Source organism: Rutilus rutilus (assembly GCF_951802725.1).
Source record: "Rutilus rutilus genome assembly, chromosome: 8".
Taxonomy (NCBI): Eukaryota; Metazoa; Chordata; class Actinopteri; order Cypriniformes; family Leuciscidae; genus Rutilus; species Rutilus rutilus.
The window spans coordinates 18,023,438-18,051,008 of record NC_140222.1 but is presented as its reverse complement, the minus strand read 5'-3'; the positions used below and the strand labels follow the sequence as shown (position 1 = coordinate 18,051,008).

The 27,571-nt window shown below is 40.0% G+C and overlaps 2 protein-coding genes across 8 annotated transcripts in view; one reads left to right on the top strand and one right to left on the bottom strand.

Moving 5' to 3' along the window:
• The window catches only part of LOC311294844 (uncharacterized protein), a 40,395-nt gene extending 18,052 nt beyond the window's left edge, over positions 1-22,343 (top strand). Inside the window, exons 7-9 of one of the 3 annotated variants that reach the window (XM_084415887.1) lie at positions 1,598-1,885; positions 5,701-5,783; positions 21,364-22,343. In XM_084415887.1, coding sequence (XP_084272013.1) covers positions 1,598-1,885; positions 5,701-5,783; positions 21,364-21,369 — 377 coding nt within the window. In that variant the 3' untranslated portion in view covers positions 21,370-22,343. Of the gene's footprint in view, positions 1-1,597; positions 1,886-5,700; positions 5,784-7,050; positions 7,192-16,423; positions 20,502-21,363 lie in introns of those variants that run through there. The other 2 variants (XM_084415886.1, XM_084415885.1) reach the window with 2 other exon arrangements.
• The window catches only part of LOC311294848 (uncharacterized protein), a 55,598-nt gene extending 31,430 nt beyond the window's left edge, over positions 1-24,168 (bottom strand). For 2 of the 5 annotated variants that reach the window (XM_084415892.1, XM_084415893.1), the window contains exons 1-2: positions 23,948-24,058; positions 22,710-23,015 (exon numbers count right to left, since the gene is read on the bottom strand). In XM_084415892.1, coding sequence (XP_084272018.1) covers positions 22,710-23,015; positions 23,948-23,996 — 355 coding nt within the window. In that variant the 5' untranslated portion in view covers positions 23,997-24,058. Of the gene's footprint in view, positions 1-21,232; positions 21,466-22,380; positions 22,516-22,709; positions 23,016-23,947 lie in introns of those variants that run through there. The other 3 variants (XM_084415894.1, XM_084415895.1, XM_084415891.1) reach the window with 3 other exon arrangements.
• Positions 24,169-27,571: the final 3,403 nt, after the last annotated feature.

Sequence of the window (27,571 nt, the reverse complement as noted above, 5' to 3'; positions counted from 1 at the left end):
ACGAGTCTGTTAAAGGTAGGGTAGGTAATCCTGTTCAGAAACACTTTTTTTTATACTGGGTGAAATGGTCCTTCCATCCTGATAGTAGTCAATACATTATGTGTTTAGAAAAAGGAATGAAAAAAATCAGACCTCTGTAGCAGCTGCAGGACAGTAAAAACTCTGACCAATCACTGCCATTCGGTGCGAATGTAAAGAACCAATCAGATGCCTTCATGTCTCGTGCCCGCCCCGAGCCCCACTGCGCGCGCTGCCCTGCGTGCACTCATCACATGTCACCGTTCCCGGAAATATTCAGCTCAAAGCACCTGCATATGCAGTCAGCGAAGGCAAACAAGGCAAAAACTACTTCCTCGGACCCTGCCCGCACTCTTGAACGACCTCCTCTGCTTCGCCCTCAACCCCGGACCTGTCCTCGAGCCGACGATGCGGTACTTTTCTCCGGACTCGGAGTGTACGTTAACGTTAGTCTTCATTAGAGTCAACAATGTTTTCATCATGGAAACTCTTACATGCAAAACACCGTATATGTTATGAATCTTACACGAAATTCATCTTCATCACAGTGTAACTGATGGTAATGGAAAAACGTGTATCAATGCAACCTGTTTTTAGTTTTGCCTTATAAATATAGCTCGTTACCGAATGAAACTTTACCATTATCGATATGCTAGCTTGATAGTGAGTACTAAAAGAAATCTTATTTGTTTATATTCATAGTGATAAAGTTAGGTATTTTATTACATGTGATTCTGACATGATGTCACTGTATGTACTGCGCTCCTTCCTCTCCACTCGTCTCAGGTAATAAATGCGTCTTGTTCCAGCCTGAGCGTTTGGCGTCGCGCGTTCATGTGTTTTGGGGGCGTGGCTTTGGAAGGAGCTCAGAAGGGAGGGGGTGGAGTGAATGGAAATAATGAGCTGTGTTTATTGCAGATTAAAAGGTCTACAGTCACTCGATTTTTATATTTTCTTTTTCAGAGTACTTACATTTTAATTATGTATTGGTATATAAAGACAGTTTAAACAAATTTGGAATGTTTTTTTTTTTGAAAAATGATTACCTACCCTACCTTTAATGTCTTCAAGATTGTACAGCTGTAACATCTAGATGTAGGCTATATGTAGCAACACTGTTTATTTCTCTCTTTATATATATTTTTTTATCATCATCTCTGTATTTTCCAGTCATTTTTGTGGTTTGAGTGCGACAAAAGCCCATCTTGGACCACTCTGATGAACACAAAAAAAAAAAAAAAATCGGGTCAAATTAATTAGGGTGTAATATTGCATAAATAATGTAGAAAAATAGTAATGATCATGAATCACATATAGTCAAAGAGTTTTATGGCAATAAATCCATCATGTCATGGCTTAAACATGAAATTACTAGATCATATTTTGTGTATTTAGGTAATATAATCCTGTAGAGATTAGTTCATGGATAATTACAGTAAGTGCCTTTGGCTATCTCCAAACATGCCAACATAGGTTAAAGAGTCATCTAAATGCATCTGATGTAGAAACTACAAACTAAATTCTTTCACACTTTTTTCTTCTGCAATTCTCTTTTTCTGTGCTCTGCTGTGACATGAAGCCAAGCCGAAATCAGTGGCTGAGGGAGATGATGTCCTTCTGAAAGCTGATGTTGAAATCCAGACAGGTGATCTGATAGTGTGGATGTTTGGAGCTGAAAACTGTCTCGTTGCTAGAGCTGATTCAACAACAGCTGATCCTAAGCTATTCAGACACAGACTGAAGCTGGATCCTCGGACTGGATCTCTGACCATCAAAAACATCACAAACACAGATTATGGATATTATAAACTACAGATCATCAACAAAAAACAGACCACATTCAGGAGATTCAATGTGAACAAACCTGGTGAGTAGAACAACATTTATTATAACAACTATATATTTATTTTTGCAGCAGCTCCAGTCCTTGAATCTGATTGGTTGAACAGAGTTCCAGATTATGTGATTAGTTTTAAGATTTTTAAAAAGTTCTTCTAATAATTGTTTTATTTTTTTTTATTACATTTAAAAAACTAATTTTAAAAAAAAGTGAAAGACACATTTTCACCAGTGGTCTCAGACTTTTGGATCCCACGTAATCCAGTGAGTGGATTTGTATACAGGTCAGATAAAATCATAAACTGTGATTATAGTTTCTTCTTATTGTACATTGTATACTAACAAGTATAACTATATTAATAAGTTTGTCAAGAGACAAACTTTGATGTTGGCTTGAGAAGTGTTAAATGGTTGAAGTTTGGCTTTTTTTCAAGCCATCATAATTATTTCTTCAGTGTCTGTTCTAAATAAGCGAAAATGTACAGTCTCTGCAACATGATGTAACGGGACTGTAAGTCTCGCCTCGTAGGGGAAAATTAAAACACTACCTTGGAAGACTTAAAAGCGAAAGGATCCTAGTCCCCGCTCCGGTGCTTTGAGCCTCAATATGCACGTTATGTGTATATGTTTTACCTTACACTATGTGAGGATAGACTACAGGAATAGGCAGTGTAGGCTTCAGGTGAGTATGTCAATACGGTGGCTTCCTGAAGTGTATGTGATGAAAAATAAATTTAAATTCACATCCCCACCCACCTAATCCTAATAGTGCAAGTGAGACGCCCCTACCCCAAGGTAAGTTCACAAATAACTGTCAAATGTCTTACGTTTTAACAATTAGTAATTTATTTTCCTTCCCTCCGTAAATTATATTTCTGCTGGAAGGATCTGTTTCAATAGCATAAAATACCAAAAAGTAACAAAAAAAATAATTAAAATAAAAAATAAACAGTTTTCTTGAAAGATCTTCAAATAGTTAACACTTTCAAAACAAACCCTTTTTTAACACCTCAAAAGTGTTTCCCCAAAATGAATGTCAGTAGTGGGGCACAAACTCAATTACATACAACACTGGATGTTGATGACCCTTATAGTTCAAACACAAATTATTCACTTCAAAGAACCTCTTTCACTTGAATAGATCACACTGACTTCACTTAAATGATTCTTATGAATCAGTTTTACGATTCAGTCTCCAATCGACTCAGTTATCACAAGCACAGTACAAATTGAAAGTTCAAACACTCAGTTCGTTCAAACACTCAGTTCGTTCAAACACTCAGTTCGTTCAAACACTCAGTTCGTTCAAACACTCAGTTCGTTATCAGTGAAGTGTTCGTGTGTGTGTGCGTATCGAACTGTTGTACCAGTTTGTGGCGATGACAACTTTGATGTGATGACTTGAACAACAGCTGTAACGATTTAATGAACAGCTGAGACAGGACAGTGAGATGTCGTAAGGATGGCAGGGCAAATAAAAATGAAAAAACACAGAAAAGTTTCAGTGCGGCCCAGGAAAAACTCAGGAACTTTCTGGAACAAAATGGCGCAGCTCAGCCCAGCTCGCACGCGGCACGCATAGATCAAATGATCTGGATCACACAAAAAAACGTCTTTCAAAAACAAATCTTCACCATTGACGATCTTCAGTCTCCCAAAAACAAATCACTCCTTCAAGATCGATCGATCAGCTCACATAAGCATTCTCGCGCACTGAAAAGTGCACTCAAATGATTCTCAGAAAAAAAAAAAAAATGTCTCGTTCCAACACGGTCTGTAGATCACCCAGAAAAACAGCAGGACGCTCAAAAATTCTTAGTCAGACTAACGGAAAAACAAGTGTTCTGAATGAAACTCACGGCTCTAGCAACTCTCTCTCGTGCTCTCAGCCAGTCTCCAACACCGTTCTCCGTCCGATGACGCAATCGACCGAACCTCTGTTTCAACTGCGTCTACAGTTTCACATGACAATGTTGATTTACACTAAACTCACGAAACTTAATCCGAACGTGCACCACTGTTTTACATTACAGCTTCAACGGAAAAAATATCGACCTCTTGTACAGCAATCATGGCGTGTCTGCCTCGTAAACTATTGCGCTCTCTTCTTCTTCCCAGACGTCTTTTCATCTCCCGCGAACACGCCGGAGAAAGAAAAACCCGTCAAAATAAAAGTCCCCATAGAGAAAAATACCTCTGTTACAATGACATCATGACTTTGCGTAAACATACACGCCACTTTCAAGTCAAAAGTGGCGTGTTATCTATACGCATTTTGAGCTATCCGCGTGTATGTTCACGCCGAAACGAACCGTCATCTTCCGCGTGTATGTCTACGCCGTTAAATGTCCGAGCGAAACGGCGCAAAATGTACGTGAAATAATCATGTTGGTCCCCTTTGGAAAACGTGTAGATGTCACAGTTTAACAGCCTCAGACGTGAATCTTAGACGTACCATTATCCCCGGACGTTTGCTAATCCTACCCCTAAATCTAATCATAACCATTTCTTAAAACTATAGGCTACAATTATAAAGAAAAACAACAGACAGACAAGTATAATCACAATAATTTATTTAATGAGAAAATGTCAAAATCGGTACCAAAAGTTGTTCACGTGACGATGTGTCGCAGTCCTCTCTGGCAGTGGTTTTGTCTGAGGTAACAGACAGAGCAGAATTTAAGTTATTAATTCAAATCCATGAAAACGTTAATCCGTCTTCGGTTCGGTTCGCTCTGAGGGCTGCGCGGCAGTGCATGCGCGCTTCATTTCAAATGTGAATGTGCATGACGCAATCTGTGACGAAGCAGGCGAGACGAGAGCCAATGAGCGTCTGATATTACTGCCGTAACCATTAACCTGTCGCTTCTTGAGGGCGCAATTTTTGAATTTGAATTCATAACAAGCGCGGGGTTTGACGTTTACGGTCAAGATGACGATTACTGGATAAAGGGCTGAGTTTGGATCTTTTTCTTGCAAATAATAATGGATTCTGAAGGTTTGGATTACATCAAGCTAATAAAATTGGTGTATTTTGTGAATCGATGTTGTGTTTGTTAGTATATGGTTCTATAGGAACCATAAATAAAATATTGTGATTATACTCGTCTGTCTGTTGTTTTTCTTTATAATTGTTGCCTAGGTAGTTTTAAGAAATGGTTATGGTTAGGTTTAGGGGTAGGATTCGTGGCTCAAACTATCTTTTAATGCCATATTGTTCATAAAAATGCCATTTTCCTACATATCTGTCCATTACGTTTTATCATTTTAAAATTGTCCATAAAATGGGTATGTTTAGGTGTGGGAAGATTAACCCCAGTGACGGGTAGGTTTAGGGACTTTTAGGGAGTTGGGGTAGGTCATATCTATATATACAGACTAAGTAATGTAACGTTAAGTCAACGGCGTTGATAAACACGCTGAAAAGCGATTATGCGTGTTGATAGCACGCCAAAAATGGAAATCGAATTGGCGTGTCATACATACGCCATTTCATGAGATCAGTCTGGTCAGCTGGTGATTATAACAAAATAAAGCCCATCAGGAGCAGTTCACATTCACATCTGTCAATCTTTAAAATGGACAAATCTTCTGAAGCCAAAATTAATTCTAATTGAAGTCTCAGTATCTCTATTACTTTTGTTCAAGGTTTTTGAGAACAAACATCTGTAGCAATTCATGTTGTAGAAATATGATCTGAGTTCTCAGAGAGCTGATTTTACAGTCCGAGTCTGTTTATGTCTTCTTTTAGATTGTACAGCTGTAACATCTTATATGTGGATGTATATGTAGCAACACTGTTTGTTTCTCTCTTTATATTTTTTATCATCTCTGTATTTTCAGATAATTCAGGACAAGAAGAAAATCCTTTACAGACACCTTTACTGAAGAAAGAGACAGATTATGACGTGCTCGTGCTGCAGAGTGTAAGTTAATGAGATAAGACACACCCACACGTGCATTCACAGTGACGTCACAAAACAATTGATATATTGCAGCCGATGTAGTTTTGGCAGAACCGGGCTAATATGTTCATACAAGCACTGCTAAACCTGCAGGACATTCGTCCAGTAATGCATTACAATAATCTAGTTCTGATTGGTTTGCAGTGTTTGACACTAATATATGTTGCAGCTAGGCTCGTTTGTACCAATACCAGTAAAATTTCAGTTTTATTTTACTATTTTATTAAATATTAATTTAATTAAATGAGTTTATTTATGATGATGATAATTATAATAATACATTTAAATAATGTACCCTTCAATTTTTTTACGTTAACATTTTATTTAAAAAAAATCAAGTGAAAAATGTGTAATTAAGTGAAGGACAAAGAAACACATTACATAGAACAAGTGGCAGGTCTATTGTTTTGCATTTACACTCCAAGAATTGATGCACAGATCTATTTTGACATTCAGTATCAGATTGTTTTGTCCCGTCTGTTGCTATGATTATATCACTGTCAATCATTGCAGTTTCAGATTCAATCCTGCATTTAAATACAGCTGTAAATCCGGACACTTTGCAGTGTCCAACAAAACTTTTATTCAAATTGTAAAACAGAAAGCGAGCAAAGAATGCTCCGTTTATAAGCTTATGCTACGTTCAGCTCCTGTTCACTGAGATCTACACTCCTGCGAAACTCCCGCTATAATCAAAAAAGCAGTCTACACTGCACAATGAATCTCTAATTTACACCGGGTTTACACTTTGTTGGTAATAATGAAAGGATTCGCAAGCATAGGTGTTGTGGCCAATTTCAAGTCCCTGCCAATAATTATTATTAAACACTTGTTAGGCAATTTATTTCAACTTTTCAAATAGTGCACATCAGATTGGACATCTGTTGGTATTTTTTTTTTTTTTTTTTTTTTTTTTTTTTTTTTTTTTTTGCCCACCTCCACCCCCCCTCTTCGGAGGGCAACTTTATTTTATTTTTATTTATTTTTTATACTAGCAATATATTTTTTAAGTACATACACAATATATTAACTTCGAATTACATTTATAGTCAGTGCATTAAACTGTTGTCCTACCATAATCTTTCACCATATTTTTTAGTAAGATCCTGGATCCTTATAAAGGCATGGGGGATTAGAGCACCACATACAGAGTAAAACACAAAACACTTCTTTTTCTTCTTTTCCCTCGATGTTGAACCCATTTTTCTTCTTTTACATTGTCCTTCAGTGGTCCTAATACAGAGTGAATCCAGCGGACAGAATGACTCTGAGTCTTGAAGTGGTATTTTAGTGGGTTGCTCCAAAGATTCGGGACCAAGACTGGAGAGAGACCTATAACTTGACTGCTCTGGCTTAAGAAAGACCTGGAGTCGAGACTGCTGGGACGCAGACTGGTAACAGGCTTGTGCTGACTGCAGGCCACTGGGCTGGTCCACAGACTGGTAACAGGATTGTGCTAACTGCAGACTACTGGGCTGGGACACAGACTGAGAGCTGGTTTATACTGACTGCAGGCCACTGGGCTGGTCCACAGACTGGTAACGGGCTTGTGCTGACTGCAGGGCACTGAACTGGTCCACAGACTGGTAACGGACTTATGCTGCCTGCAGACTGCTGGGCCGGAACACAGACTGGTAACTGGATTGTGCTGACTGCAGACTGCTGGGCTGGTCCACAGACTGGTAACGGGCTTATGCTGCCTGCAGACTGCTGGGCCGGAACATAGACTGGTAACTGGATTATGCTGACTGCAGACTGCCGGACTGGTCCACAGACTGGTAACGGGCTTGTGCTGACTGCAAGCCACTGAACTGGTCCACAGACTGATAATGGGCTTGTGTTGACTGCAGACTGATGGGCTGGGACACAAACTGGTAACTGGATTGTGCTGACTGCAGACTGCTGGGCTGGTCCACATACTGGTAACGGGCTTGTGCTGACTACAGGCCACTGAACTGGTCCACAGAATGATAACAGGCTTATGTTAACTGCAGACTGATGGGCCGGGACACAAGCTGGTAACGGGATTGAGCTGACTGCAGAATGCTAGGCTAGTCCACAGACTGGTAACGGGCTTGTGCTGACTGCAGACTGCTGGGCAGGGACACAGACTGGTAACAGGCTTGTGCTGCCTGCAGGCTACTGGGCTGGGACACAGACTGGTAACGGAATTGTGCTGACTACAGGCTGCTGATCTGGGACACAGGCTGAGAGCTAGTTTGTGCTAACTGCAGGCCAGTGGGCTGATCCACAGACTGGTAACAGGCTTGTGCTAAAAGCAGACCACTGGAATGGTCCACAGACTGTGAGCTAGCTTAGGCGGGTTGTTGGATGCCAGATTAATCCACAGATTGTGAGCTGGCTTGAGCTGTTTGTTGGATACCCGACTGGTCCACAGATTGAGAGCTGGTTTGCGCTGGCTGCAGGCCAGTGGGCTGGTCCGCAGACTGGTAGCAGGCTTATGCTAATTGCAGACTGCTTAGCCAGGACACAGACTGGTAACGGGATTGTGCTGACAGCAGACCACTGAGCTGGTCCACAGACTGTGAACTGGCTTGGTCTGGTGGTTGGATGCCAGACTGGTCCACAGACTGTGAGCTGGCTTGGGCTGGTTGTTGGATGCCAGACTGGTCCACAGATTGTGAGCTGGCTTGAGCTGGTTGTTGGATGCCAGACTAGTCCACAGATTATGAGCTAATTTAGACTGATTATTGGATGCCAGACTGGTCCACAGATTGTGAGCTGACATAGGCTGGTTGTTGGATGCCAGACTGGTCCGCAGATTATGAGCTGGCTTGGGCTAGTTGTTGGATGCCAGATTGGTCCACAGATTGTGAGCTGACTTAGGCTGGTTGTTGGATGCCAGACTGGTCCACAGACTATGAGCTGGCTTGGGCTAACAACAAGCTACCTGACAGTACAACAAACTGTGAGCTGACTTGGGCTGGTTGTTGGATGCCAGACTGGTCCAAAGATTGTGAGCTGGCTTGGGCTGGTTGTTGGATGCCAGACTGGTCCACAGACTGTGAGCTGGCTTGGGCTGGTTGTTGAATGCCAGACTAGTCCACAGATTGTGAGCTGGCTTAGGCTGGTTGTTGGATGCCAGACTGGTCCACAGACTGTGAGCTGGCTTGGGTGAGTTGTTGGATGCCATACTGTGAGCTGGCTTAGGCTGGTTGTTGGATGCCAGACTTGTCCACAGACTGTGAACTCGCTTGGGTGAGTTATCGGATGACAGACTGGTCCACAGGCTGTGAGCTGGCTTGGGTGGGTTATTGAATGCCAGACTAATCCACAGACTGTGAACTGGCTTGAGCGGGTTGTTGGATGCCAGACTGGTCCACAGACTGGTAACGGGATTGTGCTGATTGCAAGACACTGATCTGGGACACAGACTGAGAACTGGTTTGCGCTGACTGCAGACCAGTAAGCTGGTCTACAGACTGGTAAAAGGCTTGTGCCGACTGCAGACTGTTGAATCGGAACACAGACTGGTAACAGGATTTAGCTGACTGCAGGCCGCTGATTTGGAACACAGACTGAGAGCTGGTTTGTGCTGACTGCAGATCACTGGGCTGGTCCACAGGCTGGTAACGGGCTTGTGCTGACTGCAGACTGCTGGGCTGTGACACAGATTGGTAACGGAGTTAGGCTGACTGCAGGCCGCTAAGCGGGGACACAGACTGGTAACGGGATTGAACTGACTGCAGGCCGCTGAGCTGAGACATAGACTGAAAGCTGGTTTGTGCTGACTGCAGGCCACTGAGCTGGGACACAGACTGGTGACAGGCTTGTGCTGACTGCAGACTGCTGGGCTGGGATACAGACTGGTAACGAGATTAGGCTGACTGCAGGCCGCTAAGCTGGGACACAGACTGGTAACGGAATTGTGCTGACTGCAGGCCGCTGATCTGGGACACAAACTGAGAGCTAGTTTGTGCTGACTGCAGGCCACTGGGCTGGTCCACAGACTGGTAACGGACTTGTGCTGACTGCAGACTGCTGGGCTGGGACAGAGACTGGTAACGGAACTGGACTGACTGCAGGCCGCTGAGCTGGGACACAGACTGGTAACGGAATTGTGCTGACTGCAGGCCGCTGATCTGGGACATAGACTGGTAATGGGCTTGTGCTGACTGCAGACTGCTGGGCTGGGACAGAGACTGGTGACGAGATTAGGCTGACTGCAGGCCGCTGAGCTGGGATACAGACTGGTAACAGGCTTGTGCTAACTGTAGACTGCTGGGCAGGGGCACAGACTGGTCACGGACTTATGCTAACTGTAGACTGCACAGACTGAGAGCTGGTTTGTGCTGACTGCAGATCACTGGGCTGGTCCACAGACTGGTAACGGGCTTGTGCTGACTGCAGACTGCTAGGCTGTGACACAGATTGGTAACGGGGTTAGGCTGACTGCAGGCCGCTAAGCGGGGACACAGACTGGTAACGGGATTGTGCTGACTGCAGGCCGCTGAGCTGAGACATAGACTGAAAGCTGGTTTGTGCTGACTGCAGGCCACTGAGCTGGGACATAGACTGGTAACAGGCTTGTACTGACTGCAGACTGCTGGGCTGGGATACAGACTGGTAACGAGATTAGGCGGACTGCAGGCCGCTAAGCTGGGACACAGACTGGTAACGGAATTGTGCTGACTGCAGGCCGCTGATCTGGGACACAGACTGAGAGCTAGTTTGTGCTGACTGCAGGCCACTGGGCTGGTCCACAGACTGGTAACGGACTTGTGCTGACTGCAGATTGCTGGGCTGGGACACAGACTGGTAACGGGACTGGACTAACTGCAGGCCGCTGAGCTGGGACACAGACTGGTAACGGAATTGTGCTGACTGCAGGCCGCTGATCTGGGACACAGACTGAGAGCTAGTTTGTGCTGACTGCAGGCCACTGGGCTGGTCCACAGACTGGTAACGGACTTGTGCTGACTGCAGACTGCTGGGCTGGGACACAGACTGGTAACGGGATTAGGCTGACTGCAGGCCGCTGAGCTGGGACACAGACTGGTAACGGGATTGTGCTGGCTGCAGCCCGCTGATCTAGGACACAGACTGAGAGCTGGTTTGTACTGACTGCAGGCCACTGGACTGGTCCACAAACTGGTAACGGGCTTGTGCTGACTGCAGACTGCTGGGCTGGGACACAGACTGGTAACGAGATTGGGCTGACTGCATGCCGCTGAGCTGGGACACAGACTGGTAACGGAATTGTGCTGACTGCAGGTCGCTGAGCTGGGACACAGACTGAGAGCTAGTTTGTGCTGACTGCAGGCCGCTGAGCTGGGATACAGACTGGTAATGGGCTTGTGCTGACTGCAGACTGCTGGGCTGGGACACAGACTGGTGACGAGATTAGGCTGACTGCAGGCCGCTAAGCTGGGACACAGACTGGTAACAGGCTTGTGCTAACTGTAGACTGCTGGGCAGGGGCACAGACTGGTCACGGACTTATGCTAACTGTAGACTGCTGGGCAGAGGCACAGACTGGTCACGGGATTGTGCTGGCTGCAGTCCGCTGATCTAGGACACAGACTGAGAGCTGGTTTGTACTGACTGCAGGCCACTGGACTGGTCCACAAACTGGTAACGGGCTTGTGCTGACTGCAGACTGCTGGGCTGGGACACAGACTGGTAACGGGATTGTGCTGGCTGCAGTCCTCTGATCTAGGACACAGACTGAGAGCTGGTTAGTGCTGACTGCAGGCCACTGGACTGGTCCACAAACTGGTAACGGGCTTGTGCTGACTGCAGACTGCTGGGCTGGGACACAGACTGGTAACGAGATTGTGCTGACTGCAGGCCGCTGAGCTGGGACACAGACTGGTAACGGAATTGTGCTGACTGCAGGCCGCTGAGCTGGGACACAGACTGAGAGCTAGTTTGTGCTGACTGCAGGCCGCTGAGCTGGGATACAGACTGGTAATGGGCTTGTGCTGACTGCAGACTGCTGAGCTGGGACACAGACTGGTGACGAGATTAGGCTGACTGCAGGCCGCTAAGCAGGGACACAGACTGGTAACAGGCTTGTACTAACTGTAGACTGCTGGGCAGAGGCACAGACTGGTCACGGGCTTGCGTTGATCATACAGCAGACCCCCATTGCCCCCAGGAGGGCAGAACACATATCCCTTCCCTCCCACTACGTAACATAACTAATCAGCGGGGCCCAGAGAGAATTGAAGTCAGCTGATTGAAGTTTGTTAAAGGCAAACATGGACTCCATACTGATATGGTCCGACAGGAGATTTCTATACTGATTAATGCTAAGATTATTTTTAGTTTTCCAATTCAAAAGGATAATTTTCTTTGCGACAGTTAGTGTGGTGAGGACCATGTGTGCTTTGTCGATCTCCATATTAATATCATTTAGGTCACCTAATATACATAATTTTGGGCAAGCAGGTATATTACACTTAAGCCATATTGATAAGTCCTCGCAAACCTTAGTCCAAAATCTTTGGACTGGAGTGCAGAGCCACAAGGCATGTATGTAATCGTCTGCTGTGTTACTTGTGCACTGCGTGCAAATGTTTGATTGATTAAAACCCATCTTGAACCTCCTTTGTCCTGTGTAATAAGTTCTATGGAGGATTTTGTATTGTGTAAGTTGTAGATTTAAGCTGTCAGTCATATTAAAGTTATTTAGTATTATTTCTGACCAGAACTGATTGGTGGGATTCAGTGATAGATCTAACTCCCATTTTACAATTGGAAATGAAATTGTATCATCTATTTTAGAAATTAATCTATATATTTTCGATAGTAGCTTTGGAGTACCAAGGCTCCTGAATTCTGTCAAACTTGGTGGGAGTTCCAGGTTTGTTTGCTTAAGGGGGAATTTTTTACTTATTACTGATTTGAGTTGTTGATATTCTAGATATCTGTTATTACTTATCCCGTACTGTGAGGTGAGTGTTTGAAAAGGTAAAAAGATACTGTTATGGATTAAATGCTCTAAGTGTTTAATTCCTTTGTTTTTCCATTGGATAAAATTAATCATATTTTTGTTTAATATAATATCAGGATTATTCCATATAGGGGTGAGCCTACATGGGATCATTGAAGAGTCTGTTTTTTTAAGAAATTCCCACCAGGCTGTCAAACAGGTGCTGATGTTAATGCTCTTAAAGCACTTATGAGACTTAATATTTGAGCTAAAATACGGCAGGTTAGAAATTTCCAGGTTGTCGCATAGTGCTTGCTCTATATCCATCCATGTTTCATCTAATGCACTAGGTTTGAGCCATTTAGATATATACTGTAACTTATTTGCTAAGAAGTAATGATGGAAATTAGGTAAGTCTAGTCCACCCCTGTCTTTAGTTTTCTGTAGAGTTTTCAGGCTGATTCGAGAGGGTTTATTCTTCCAGAGAAATTGGGATATATGTGATTCCAGTGATCTAAACCACGTATAGGGAGGTTTCGTAGGAACCATAGAGAACAAATAATTGATTTTAGGCAAGATCGTCATTTTTATGGTGGCAACTCTACCCATGAGTGAGATGGGTAAAGATTTCCACCGAGCAAGATCGTCCTCTATGGTCTTCAGTAGTTGAGTGTGATTTAACTTCAATAAATCTGACAATCTGGAAGAGATGTTTATGCCGAGATATCTTATATTACCTGAGTGTAATGCTATACTGGATGGCCCTTGAAACCTACAGTTGATCGGTAGGACTGTACTCTTTGACCAGTTAATAGAGTAGTCAGACAGAGATGAGAACTTATTGATTAATGACATTGTTTCAGAAAAAGATGTACGTGAGTTCTGAAGAAATAATAAAACGTCGTCGGCATATAGGCTTATCTTATGTTCATTCTTTAAGGACCAAACACCTTTAATATTCTGATTTTGCCTGATTGCCATTGCTAAAGGTTCTATAAAGATGGCAAAAAGCGATGGGGAAAGAGGACATCCCTGCCTAGTGCCTCTTTGCAGATTGAAGCTAGAAGAGGTTTGATCATTTGTCCTAACTCTTGCATTAGGGGATTTATATAAGATCTTAATCCAGTTAATAAAGGTTGGTCCAAAGCCAAATTTACTTAAAGTAGCTAGTAGAAATTTCCAATTAACTCTGTCAAAGGCTTTTTCCGCATCCAGAGATACTATGATTGTTTCTAAATTATTAATGTTAGAATAATCTATTAAATTGATAAATCTACGCATATTGGTAGAGGAATGTCTGCCTTTTATAAAACCCGTTTGGTCAGGGTGAATTATAAGAGGAGTTATTTTCTCTAACCTTCCTGCTAAGGTTTTGCAGATTATTTTAAGGTCAGCATTTATCAATGATATGGGGCGATAACTAGATGGTAATGTAGGGTCTTTGCCTGTTTTTAACAGTACGATAATGTTTGCAGAGTTCATGGTTGATGTTAAATAGTTTTCTTCTTTACTTTGTGTAACCATTTTAAAAAAAGTTGGTGCCAGTGTTGTCCAAAATTCTTTATAAAATTCTATTGGGAAGCCATCTGGTCCAGGAGCTTTATTACAGGACATATGTTTAAGGGCTTCATGTAGCTCTTCCACTGTAAGGGGAGAATCTAAGGCCATGACTTGTTCTTCATTTAATTTTGGAAGGTTTATGTTATTCAAGAATTTCTGGATATCGCTATCTAATGGATCTAGTTGGGATGAATATAGGGTTCTATAGAAATTTCTAAAAGTATCATTTATTGCATTGGGCTCGTGTATGATATTACCTACTGAATCTTTAACTGAATTAATTGTTGATTTTTCTTTGTTAGTTTTTAATTGGTTAGCTAAAAATTTTCCAGATTTGTTGCTATGTTCGAACTGCTCCAAGCGTAATCGTTGTACCATAAACTGTGTTTTCTTATTAATTATTTCATTTAATTCAAGTTTAGCTTTCCTTATTTGCTTTAGCGTCTGTTCTTCCGGTGATATATTGTAGATGTCCTATGTATATGGATCTTATACAGATACCAGTATATTTCTATGTGTATGTTGTTTGTATTAATGAAGTGACCGCCTGGGGGGTGAAAGCAGGGAATAGTGTGCAGAAATAAAGAAAAAACAGTGCAAGAAAAGAAAATAGAAAAAAAAAAGAAAAAGAATATAAATGCAGAAACCATTTTAAAAAAAAAAAAGAAAAAAGAAAAGAAAAGAAAAAACAAAGAAAAAAATCTAGCTATTGACATAGACTAGAGACTGGCAGTGTTATAGTGAGTAAATATCACCATCAATTAGCAGATCTTATGTATTAAAACCAGTGAGTCAGATTAACATATCTCTCTCATGTGAACTGAATGAAAAAAGAGAATAAGAGAATACATATCTAGTTTCAGTAGAGCCAAGGTGTAGATTTCTGGTCTCGATGTAGGTGCCCATTTACATACAGTTTGTCCACCGAGATGACAGCGCGGGCTCCTTCCTCCAGGAATCTCCTCCTAATGGGGAACAAGATCTTACGACGCTCCAGGATTTCTTTTGGGAACTGATCATTCATGCTGTAGTCAGTTCCCCGGAGCTGTCTACCACAGCGCTTTACCTCTTCTTTTTCTTTATGAAGCACAAATTTAGCAACTATGGGACGCGGTCTTTGCCCTGCTGATCTTTTTGCGCCTAGACGATGTACGCGATCAAATTGAATAGCCTTAACGTTAACTTCTGGAAGTTTCAGTTGTATTTGCAGAAAGTTTTTGACAGTTACCTCCGCATCTTCCTCGGGTTGCTCTGGCAGACCAGCGAAAACCAGATTATCCCTCATGCTCCTACCCTGCACGTCTAGAACTGTTTCTTTCATTTTCTTATTTTCTACCGAGAGTCGTGTTACCTCTTCGTTTAAGTATTTCACGGACTCCCGGAAGGTGCTATTCTCCGCGGCCAGATCTTCTACCTGCTTTTGGCTGTATTCCAGAGACTCACGTAGAGCCTGGATTTCCCGGTGAAGAACCTCCAGCAAGCCCAACCGCGCATCAAAGCTGGATAATTTCCCTTCTATGGAGAGCAATATATCCGCCGTGTCGCTCCCGGTTGGTGATGTCGGAGAGGATTCCCCGGGGGAGTCTTTCCGACTCCTCTTGGATTTTCCCATAACGACCCACTGGTAGCTCTCGTCAATAAAGCTCGTCAAGCTGGCTAAATCCTCCTCCCTATGATCCAGGATTGCCAAGTTTAATGTGTTTTTTATTTAATTTTTTATAAATTACTTACTTGACTTGATATATTATTATTTTTATCCTTTCGTTAATTAAGCATTTGTTTGTTTGCTTGCTTCAGAAGCACGCCATGTTAGATTCTGCCAAGTCTCGCCGTGTCTCGCGTTACAGCATACTTCCGGTATAGATATATACAATAGAAGTCGCCTTGGCTACTGCAGTTCATTGGAACGAAACCGTAGCCAAGGCGACATCTAGTGTATATATCTATACCCGCCCGCGCTCTCAGATCACTTGGACGTGGCTGTGTACAAGAGGTAAAAACGATATATATACTGTTCGTTTTCTCACACAAACCGCTCGTTTCGTGTCTTAGGCTATCAATGTGTACTTATGATGGGGAATTGTTTAATTTGGACGATAGGGAATTGTTTTAATTTTGACTCTGTGCATGCTCTTTGAGACAGTGACCATCGACCTGCATTATATGACTGACAGACAAGAACGGTTTGACCTAAAAATATCAAAATTGAAACTACTGCGGAAAAAAAGACACCTACATCTTGGATGCCCTTGAGGTAAGCTAAAACATACCAAAAATGTATTTCAAAGTGAACTATCCCTTTAACACAATATATTATTCTTTCTGTACCATTTCATATATTGATCATTCATATATAGGGATTATATTTGTTCTTTTCGTAAGGGTTACCACATCAGTGTTTCTGTATCAAGGTATTTTTTGATGTTTAGCTTTGTTTCTGAAAGCCAAAATCTTTTCAACAATCCTCATGTATAGAGGCACATAGTTCAAAACATCTGGGGTGAGTTTCCCGAAGCCAATTATGGTCGCAAGTTTCGTCGTTACCAGCACAATTCAATGAAACTTAGTTGGTTTACAATGCTTTTGGGAAATGCACCCCTAATCTGTTCAATTCGGTTCTCTAGTGCAGTGATTCCCAACCCCCGGTCCCCGGACCGGTGCCGGTCCGTGGACCCGTTAGTACCGGGCCTTGAAATATTCCCAGAATAATGTTTATTTTTTTATAATAATAATAATAATAGTCTTTTTTAAATGCTTTTTTAAGTGCTATGACGTCATGTTATTTAATCCAAAACCTAAACAATAAATGGATTAAAATGTGTTTCTTTGAGCGCCTTGCGATTGCTTAGCAACGCGTCATATCTGAACGGTGCAAAAAAGCGCGCTGCACCTGAAGTGACAGAGAAGTGGAGAGATGAGCGGGCCGCGATATTTTTTTCAATGGCTAATTTCATTGCGGACAGTTCTGGTAAAAGGAAAGGCGATGACCAACTCGGAGAGAGAGAGAGAGAGAGAGAGAGAGAGAGAGAGAGAGAGAGAGAGAGAGAGAGAGAGAGAGAGAGAGACAGAGAGATTCCGTGGCGCCAAATACGTTGTATGTTATTTGTGGTGAAAAACTGTAAGCTGGTTTTCGTTCATATTTGTGAAGCAGACCTTTTTAAATTTCGTTTTATTGTATCCTGGAATTTGTGTGCATTGTTTTGGATGCATATGTTTTTTATGGATGCTCAGAAAGAACAGCTTGTCTTGTGCACAGCTACAAATATAGTAATATCAATAAGCAGTTCATGCTCACATTAAAATAGTTTTGTTCTCATTGGTCTGATCTCGTATTTTTTGTTAAAGGTTAAAGCTTAATCTCTAATTTTATACTTTTAAAAATGATTGGCTGAAATCACTAATTTATGTGTTTGCTATTGTATTCTGAAACTGCCTGACTGTTGAAACTGGCACTTATTTTCATACAATTAGCCTTTGTTGTCACCTGTTGGTGTGTGAAAACACTAAGTTGCTGTTGAAGTGATTGTCTTTAGTGGTTCTGGAGAGATTTGACAGGTGAAATGGACTGGTATTTTCATACAATTTGCCATTACTGCCACCTGCTAGTGAGTAAGTGCTTAAAGGGAAACATTTTGTGAACCGGTCTGAAAGTTTAAAAAGATTGGTATATTCATACAAGTAGCCTTTGTTGCCACCTAGTTCATTATATGCAAATAAATGATAGGCTGTTACTGTTTTACACAGTGATATGTTCCAAACGATGCATCTTAAAATTGACAACTGGTCCCTGGAATTTTTTTTATGAATATGCTGGTCCCTGGCACAAAAAAGGTTGGGAACCCCTGCTCTAGTGGGCAAACTTCTGCTTCTGATTCAGTGTTTCCCACACAGACTAATTTGTGGCGGTGCACCACAGATTCAACACCGGCCGCCACATCCTATCCACCTAAAAAAACCTATTCAGTGATTAAATGTTTTCTGTGTTGACAAAAATCTTGTGCGATGTCCTAAACTGCCGGGATAAGCACACAATGCGTGCCGTGGTCCGCTAATGACACGTCTGATTCGCGAACTAATGTTTCCTTTGAACCGATTCCATTTAAAACAAGACAACTGATCTGTCCAACACTGAATCCGTGTATAACAAATCAGTAACACTTTACAATAAGGTGCCATTTATTAAACTCTAGTTAACTACATTAGTTAACATTAACTATTAATAAACTACACTTCTACAGCATTTATTAATCTTTATTAAATCACTAATCGTAAATCATGTTAATGTTTAAATAGATTTTATGTATATATACATGTAAATACATATATATATATATATTCTTTTTATATTTTGTTTCATTTACATTTTACATTTTAACGAGAGAACATCGTTCGTTTAGCCTATTTGTCTTTTGTCCTGATGTATGTTGTCTATTGTTCCTTTGTAGTTTTTTTGTTATCTTTTTTTTGTGTGTGTGTGTGGTGCAAGGGTGTCTCTGTGAGAGCACCCTAAATTTCGTTGTACCTCCACAGTGCAATGACAATAAAGGCTATTCTATTCTATTCTATTAATGTTAATTTCACCATTTACTATTAGCCAACATTATTGAAATCAAAAGTTGTATTTGTTAACATTAGTATAATGCACTGTGAAGTAACATGAACAAACAATGAACAACTGTATTTTTATTAGAAAAGATTAACAAAGATGAATAAATACTGTAACAAATGTATTTCTCATGGTTCATGTTAGTTAGCTTAATACATTGAAGGGGTTGGATTGGAATCCACTGCTGCTTCAGTGTATATGTAATGAGTGATTATAATCAAGGTATTAATCAATATTTTTCCTTCTAAATATCAAATGAGTTATATGACTTCTCTGGAGATTTTATTTTGTTATTGAAGTTACCAGTGTGATTACTGAAATGTTCTTTTCATGTATTCTTTTTAATGTCAGTATTTGATATTTGAATGTAGTAACAGTGCTTGCTCATTTAGCCCGGCTTCAAGAAATGAAATAGGGACTTGTTTTGTGTTTGAGAAAGGTCTTCAACATGTTAAAACAAGTAGGGGTCATTGAAGTCTATAGTTTAAGGGACCATTTCTCAGTTACAGCCTTACTTTCCATTTAGACTAAAGTGTCCTATCCTGAGAGAAAGAACTTGTTATCTTGATGTTTTGAGACGAGACTCCTGTTTATAGTTAGAGCCTGGCCAAATCCAACCTTGGAAAAGATGTGTGTTAGTGTGTGTGTTAGTCTTCTTGGTTACAGGTTAAGGAACCACTGGCATTGTTGGAGATTGACTGAGTTGTTGTTTCGGGAAATCTGTAATCTGGAAGGTCACAACGTGCCTGACTTCAGGGTCCGAGTGTCAGCTGCATAATCTATGGAGATATGCTTCAGTCTATCTGTATATGTGTGGAAAATTACTATGTTTATCTATTTCTTAGCCAATGAGAATGATTCAACCTGTAAGCAATAACGTAGCTTAGACCTTGGAAATGGTATAACTGCTGTGATCTTTGTAACTGTAAGGGGGGCGGCCTACGAACTCCTGTGTGAGTCTTGAAGCTGAACTTCTGCTGATGAAACTGAAAACTATCTTCAGTAAAACTTTTCTTCAATTTTTTTATAATTCTGACTCCGGGTCTTCTTTCAAACATCTGGTCCTTGGGTCCTAAACGGTTAACCCCTAACAACATTAACTAATGTAAACAAATCAAACCAGTGGTAAAATCACAGCTTTAAAAAAAAAAAAAGAGGGCAAGAAAGGATGCCAGTGTCCGTCGGCCACCACCGAAGACAAATTTTGACCCAGGAAAAACAAGAATTTTGACCCCTTAGCAAACAAGCGATTGCGCCGCCTTTAGAAAGTTAACTAGTCGCAAGTTTGCGGTAAAATGCAGTTGGGTTGTCGAGGTCAAAACACTATATAAGCTGTGAATCAAATAAAACTTATAAATAATTTTCTTACACTGAATGTTTGGATTTTGTGAAGGTGTATTTAATATAACAAAGTTCTGTGTAACGAATTATTAAAGTAATTATTTTGAATTATTAACAAGGTGTTTATGTTTGGTTATAAGATTTTTTTTTTTTTTAACAGCTGCTGTATAAAGTGGATTATGCCAGTGTTCAAACTTTCTGTCATGATGTTGCAGTCACAGTATGTCTTATTTTACTATTTTTATTTAGTAAGTGGTTCTTAGTTCTTTTGTCGCCAAAGCATGATTTATTCACACTATTGTTCAAACATCATAACATATTCAACAACCAGTAAAGACAAAAACAGCATTTTATCTTAATTAGTAGGTTAAATATTTTATAGAATTCGAGTTGTCTAGATCCACTGGTCCACACTCTGGTCTATATTTGCACAGATTAACCGAGACATAAACATAAAGTCTAATATCCCAAAAAAAACATTAATCTTGTCTGCTATTCAGTATAGTGTAGTACTGTAATGAGGAACAGTTCAGATGTTTCTCCTAATACAAATGACACTGCCGGAGCTCCACATATAATAGACTCTCATTGAACTACAACATGCACTGACCCGATGTAAAAACAGAGTGTGTTTGCATATTCAGTCATAAGGGGGAGCCAAAGCAGCATCTTCTGCATTATAATAATTGCTTAAATCTTATTAATCAGACTTGTTTCCTTAAAGTAGATTAAATTAAAACTGTTTTGGACATGTAGAATGTGAAGTATAAAGTTTATTTTCCCCTATTGACCTTAATTCGTCTACAAGCTGGACTCTTTTACAAACAGTTTCACTTCGCCTCACAAACTGAGCTGATAGTGTATCACTTGCATTCAGTGAATCACATGTCCACACACAACTGTTTGAACTATGTTGTTTTGTGACGTTATAAATGTGGACAGGAGAACGCTGAAAAACAATCTGTTGATAAATAGCTGTGCTAGGAACAGGAATTGTGCCGAGAATCAATGTAAGTTTGCTTTATTTCTGCTTTATACATATCTGGAACTAAACCTTCTGCTCAATTCACACTGTTGGTCTGATTTGACTCAGTCTGACAGTGATGTCTGGTCTCTTCTTCTCTCACTTCTTGTAGATCTGATGTCATAAACCAGCACAGCAACAGTGGCCACGCCCACCAGAGCAGAGACGACCAGTCGAATCACAGCTTCAGTGAAACCACAACAGTGGACATGGTCTGAGAAAAATAAAATAAAAATGCTATAAAGTTTCCATATAAAACGTATATCATGGTTTTGTGGGTTAGTAGGAGCCCAAGCATCTATTGGGAAGGCAATGAATCCACAAGCTTTTCCTTTTTCAGCAAAAAAACATAAGCTAGGGTTGATTAATATCGGCAGTTCTACTCTTTTAAGGGCTGTCTTTAGTCTCAGTTCTCCTAGAAACGTGAGTGATTATGTGATTCTTTCTCCATGATCTATTTTCTCATTGAGTAGCCTACTAATGTTTTCTAGAGCAGACCCAACACAGCTCTCGGACACGGGATTCACTTCTCTGTGGCTCCTCTGCGGTCTGTTCACAATTCCTGTAAACTCACATACAAAAAAGCAAGCAAATGCCTTACCTCCCAATAGCCATAAACCATAAATCCCAGGGAATGCATGAGCTGATCAAATGTAAACCCTGAATGCAATGTAAATCACTTAAAAACTAGATAAAAGCATGACAAAAGCATCTTCCAAATGCATAGATTTTACTTTGCAGTTTAATTGTGTTATGCAGTCGATTATAGGGTATTCACCAGATGTAATATGAATCAACACCTATATGTACTGCATCAATGCAATGTATATGTATTAGGTTTTAACTTCGATCAGGTGAAACCAGTCCTACTGACCCGCTCTGAGTGGGATTTGAACCATGGCTTACGGCATGGGAGGCAAAAGATCGCAGCCTAGCATCAATCGCTAGTGTGCTTCTTGAGATCAGGGGAGTGAGGTTTACCTGCACAACTCTTACTAGCTCCATTACACAGGCCACTATGAACTAACAGTGAATTACAGAGTGAAAAACTAATATCACACTGATTTACCTGAACACATCTAACAGAGTTCTGCTCTGTAAATAAACACTAATATCATCAGTGATGTACCTGAACTTGGCTGATAGAGTTCAGTAATGTTGGCATCATCAGTCTGGTTGACGGTTGAATTGTTCACAGCACAGCTGGACCTCACACAATTTGAGCTTGACGATCTTTCTGATGATGAAGAAGATTGTGGAGTCACTGATAATGATAGATAACTGTGATGTCAGTCTCATCACACACTTCTGATCTTAATTAAAGCAGTCAATATCATAATATGTGGATGTAAGGAATATTGAAAAGAATAGAAAGCAAAAAATGTAAAATATTACAATGACAAAGATATATTTCAAATGAAGAATGGTCAGTAAATTAAACCATAATGGTCAACTCACCATTGACAGTAACATTGAAACTTGTGTATTTGGTCTCTCCACTGAGAATTGTTAGTTGATAAAGTCCAGAGTCTGAGGTTCTGATGTTTGTGATGGTCAGAGATCCAGTTTGATCCAGATTCAGTCTGTCTCTGAATATCTCATCATACGTAGATCTGGTTTGTGTGAGTCTGTTGACTTCAGCGATTCTTGTGCTTCCAAACGTCCACTGTATCATCAAATAATTCTGTGTTTCAGTAACATCAGAGTTTAGAGTGACAGAATCTCCCTCCATCACTGACACTGACTTCACTGCATCTGTCACATCTGGAAAACAAACAAGAAATATACTTTGTCACAGACTAAAGGCCCATTCAACGAAATACAAAAGTTGCAAAATAAAAGAAGAAAACAAACAGACCAACAGACAGATTGTGGCTTGTGACACAAAAATGACACAATATGGCTGTTCAGTATAATTGAAACAAAACTGTTATTGAAATATTGAATAAATTATAGAGAAAAATTGAGAAAAGGCTCCGAGGCACACATATTAAATACATTTCTGGATAGCATCCGATAATCAAGGGCCCCTCGGCGTTGGCCCCAATCTATAATATATCCCTATTTACAATAAATATCTTATTTATCCAGGTCTATGCTGTTGATTGTATAATAAGAGCATTTGCAAGACTGCAGAACTCATACATCGACAGGTCAAGCTGTTTTGGGTGGTTCTGAAATTATTTGTTCCTCATTAATGGACACAAGCAATTCTTCTTTTTGAGTGTCAGGTGATATTTCTTTAGCACTCGTTTTTGTGTACTAACAGAAGTGAAACATTAAAACACTCATCTGTGGATCAGCTGATTTAATGTTATTCAGTTTACAAGTTATATTTGATTGGATCATGGAGTAATAATTTGCATGAGAAAACTAAATATTATGTTAAGAAATGTTATAAAGCGCCTTAAGATAAATGAATGTTGAAAACATATGATAGGCTATTTTATAACATTGATTTCAATTTCGTTCTAAGTTCTAACTTTGTTTTGGTCACCTACATTTATAGTAGTATCCCTTCAAGATTACACTCCAGGCTCCTAAACTAATAAATAAAATTGCTTTTGTAAAGATATTAAAGTGATGAGAAACTGAAAAAAACTTTTTATTATTATTGAAACAACAGTAAAACAATCCTTTAAAACGGATGCTTCTAAAAGAACAATAAGTGAAGTCATAAAACATTAATAACTTACCAACCAGACGACACAAGCACACACAGAACAAAACAAAAGCGTCAACCATATTCCCTAGCTGTTTGCCAAACACTCTTACAACTCTCCCTTTCACTTTTGTCGCTGCATGTCGTCAGTGCCCACAGAGTTGGTTCGCTAGCAGGCGTTCCCATTGCTGGTTGCCTAGTAACGTTTATGATTGACATAAGTGGATGTCATGCTATTTTGTGGACATCGAAAAAGTTTTCTTACCGCAAAAAAAAAAAAAAAAAAAAAAAACACACATTTAGAGGGGTAATATTGTAAATAAATGTAATAAGTCAATTAAACGTTTAATATCAAACATGAATTTACATAACATCCTCATCAAACACAGGAATCGTCGCGCATTTGAGGAGTTTGGGGTATGTATGATGACATAATATAGGCATTCTTCTGCAAATAAACATAATATAAATTATCATAATATAATAGGCTACTCCAATAGCGATTAAATGATGATAGATGAGTGAATGTGTCACATAAGCTATTTTTTGTTACCAATATTTTAAAGGGTCATGAAACCCTAAACTAAATTTTAACAGAGGTAAATTTTAATCATTGAAGACAATGATATGGTTACAATATATATATATATATAAACTATATATATATATGAAGAGTTCAGATGCAAAAGCCTCTAAGTGCCATCTGAAATTTTCTTCTAGAATGATCATTTTTATCAAGCTCGTACATTTAAGTTCGGTAATTTCACTTAAATGGCAGTGAAAATGACCTATGAATTGTCATTTAAGTGAAATTACTGAACTTAAATATACAAGCTTGATAAAAATGATCATTCTAGAAGAAAATTTCAGATGGCACTTAGAGGCTTTTGCATCTGAACTCTTCATATATAGCCTATAAAGAAACAGAGAAATTTTTTTTTAAATAATTAGTGTCATCAGAATAAGTTGAATGTCATTAATGCATAGTACTATGGTTAATATCTAAATGTAACTTTATATAAATCCACAACAACTTATTTCACTCAGTCTCCTGTATATAAAAAAACTAGGGTGAATATAACTATTCTGTCATATATCATTACTTGTCATAACACATTTGATCCAACTAGCCTATTATTAATTTATAAATTAACAAAAAAAAAATATTTAAATATGTTTATATTTAAAACACAAAATTGGTCAATGGACGGGACGGTTATGTGTAAGTTTCGAGCGTCAATCATTATATCCCCCTACTGGACGCATCAGGAACAACAGGGGCGCAAAACTACCAGGGCCGTATATCTACCGGCTCCAGGGGCCTCATTTATAAAACTTTGCATAGGATTTGCGTCAGAAGTGGCGTACGGATGAAACATAGGACGTGCGTACGCACAGAAATATTCGGATTTATAAAACCGTGCGCACGCACGTCCTATGCAGTTTTTCCTTAAAGGGGTGGTAAAATGCCCTTTTCACAAGATGTAAAATAAATCTCTGTTGTCCCCAGAGTGTGTGTGTGAAGTTTTAGCACAAAATACCCCACAGATATTTTTATATAGCATGTTAAAGTTGTCACTTTTTGAGGGTTTGCAAAAACGCACCGTTTTGTATCTGGCCCTTTAAATGCAAATGAGCTGCTGCAGAAGGCGGGGTTTCAAGAGCTCGTGTGTGTTAGCAGCTGCGATTACCTCACGCAGACACACACTAAAATGACAGAAACTGTTCTGCCTTTAATGTTAAAACGGAGTCAGACAAAGATGGAGAGACTCAATAAGAAGTAACAACACTGCAACAGGATGTCTCTGAATGGTTAGTTGATGAATTTATGTTGCTGATGTGGAGTTTTAGCATATTATGTCATGGTAATCTATAAATCGCATATATGAACTGTTGTAAGATGCACACAGAGGGACTTTCTATTGCATGTGAAAAGATGGATGCTAAAGTTTGAGCTGACTCACAAACGTACTCTTATACAATAACTTTTCCTCTTCTCAACATGGACTGTGTGTTCCCGGGGGCGGGGTTTATGTAAATTTTAGGGTTAGTGATGTCACTAACCCTGGAGGAATGTTGTGTAGTCCATATTAGCCGTTTGTTGTAGTCCTTTTCTTTAAAAGCAAATATCTCCCTTTGCTTTGAACTTTGAGCGTTGTAACTTTGCAGATGTTGTTTATGCTCAAACAGCAACATTACACACTAACTAAAGTTAGAAAAGTGAAATCATAATCAACCACCCCTTTAATAAATCACAATCAATTCTAAATGTAGCTCAGCTTTTGCGGCTTCATGTCACGCCCATAGTTGCCCATAAATAGTCCGTGAAACGCCCACAAGTTAATATTCATCGATTGCGAAATCATGGCAAACACAGAGAGGAAAACCAAGAAACGTAACTTCACTCACGTCATTAAGCGTTGTGATGGCATCATGGCATTTTATTACCATCCATTTGATTGCATCTGACAAGCTACAGATGTGTTATGAGGATGAATTGCATAACATGCCAATATTATTGCAGAACACATTTCACTTTTCTTTTTGCAAATATGTGTTGATTTGAATTTCTGTTGTAATCTTTGTTTGATTTTGTTTGTTTTACACTGCAGATCGATCAAACGGGTGTTCATGTAGGCTGTTAATTGTAAGACTTGCTTTGTGAAGTCTTCATGTTATTATGAGAGGCAGTATTGCCATTTCTTTTACACAACGGTCTACAGTTTCACACACTTTCATACACTTTCACGTGTTTCTTCCATCTGCCGACGGTGTCGCCATTTCTCATTTCACCCGTTTTTGTGCGTACGCCTGGGTCAGACCTTGCGTGAAGGACCGCACATTTTCCCGTCAAGTTTGCTTTTTATAAATACCAATTATTGCGTAGAGAGCGGCGTACGCCTTCTTTTGTGCATACGCAACATTTATAAACGAGGCCCCAGGGGTCTCATTTATAAAACTGTGCGTAGGAACCTTACTAAAAGTGTACGTGCGCTCGAAAGCCAAAAATGGCGTACACAAAAAAATATTCAGCCTTATAAAACCGTTCGTACGCCAGAACCTGCGCAGAATTCACTTTATAAATCCCAGTCAGCGGAAGATTGTGCGCACATGCGTCTCCACCCCTAAATAACCATATATGGAGCTTACAACGCCTAGTTTTACTATGCAGATCCTCATCTGCATATCATTTGCATATGATTATTCATCCACGACCACGTGATAATGTTTAACGGTACAAGACACATTAATAAAAATCAAGTAGTTGCCTATACTTGCCTTGTTTTTGAATACATAAATCAAATAGCGTAAAATACATTTTAGAGAAAGTTTTTCTCAATCTTTTCCACTGGCCGAATTGTATTTTTAATTGATTTATATTATTAATGGAAACAGATAGGCCTTGGGAATTATTTGCATAAAACTATTTTCTCAGACAATCTGGTATTATCATGATAAGCAATTATCTCTGTGGTTAAAACATTAAAACACAGCACGCCACAGGAAAAGTGTTCAGAAACACCGCATCCACAACAAATATTTCTATTGAATGAATATAAAAAATGTTGTAACTTCTCAGTAATGATTTCATGTTTAAGTGTTTAACTCCATTAATTTGAATGGCATATTTAATCTAAATGTTTATATCAGAAGTAAA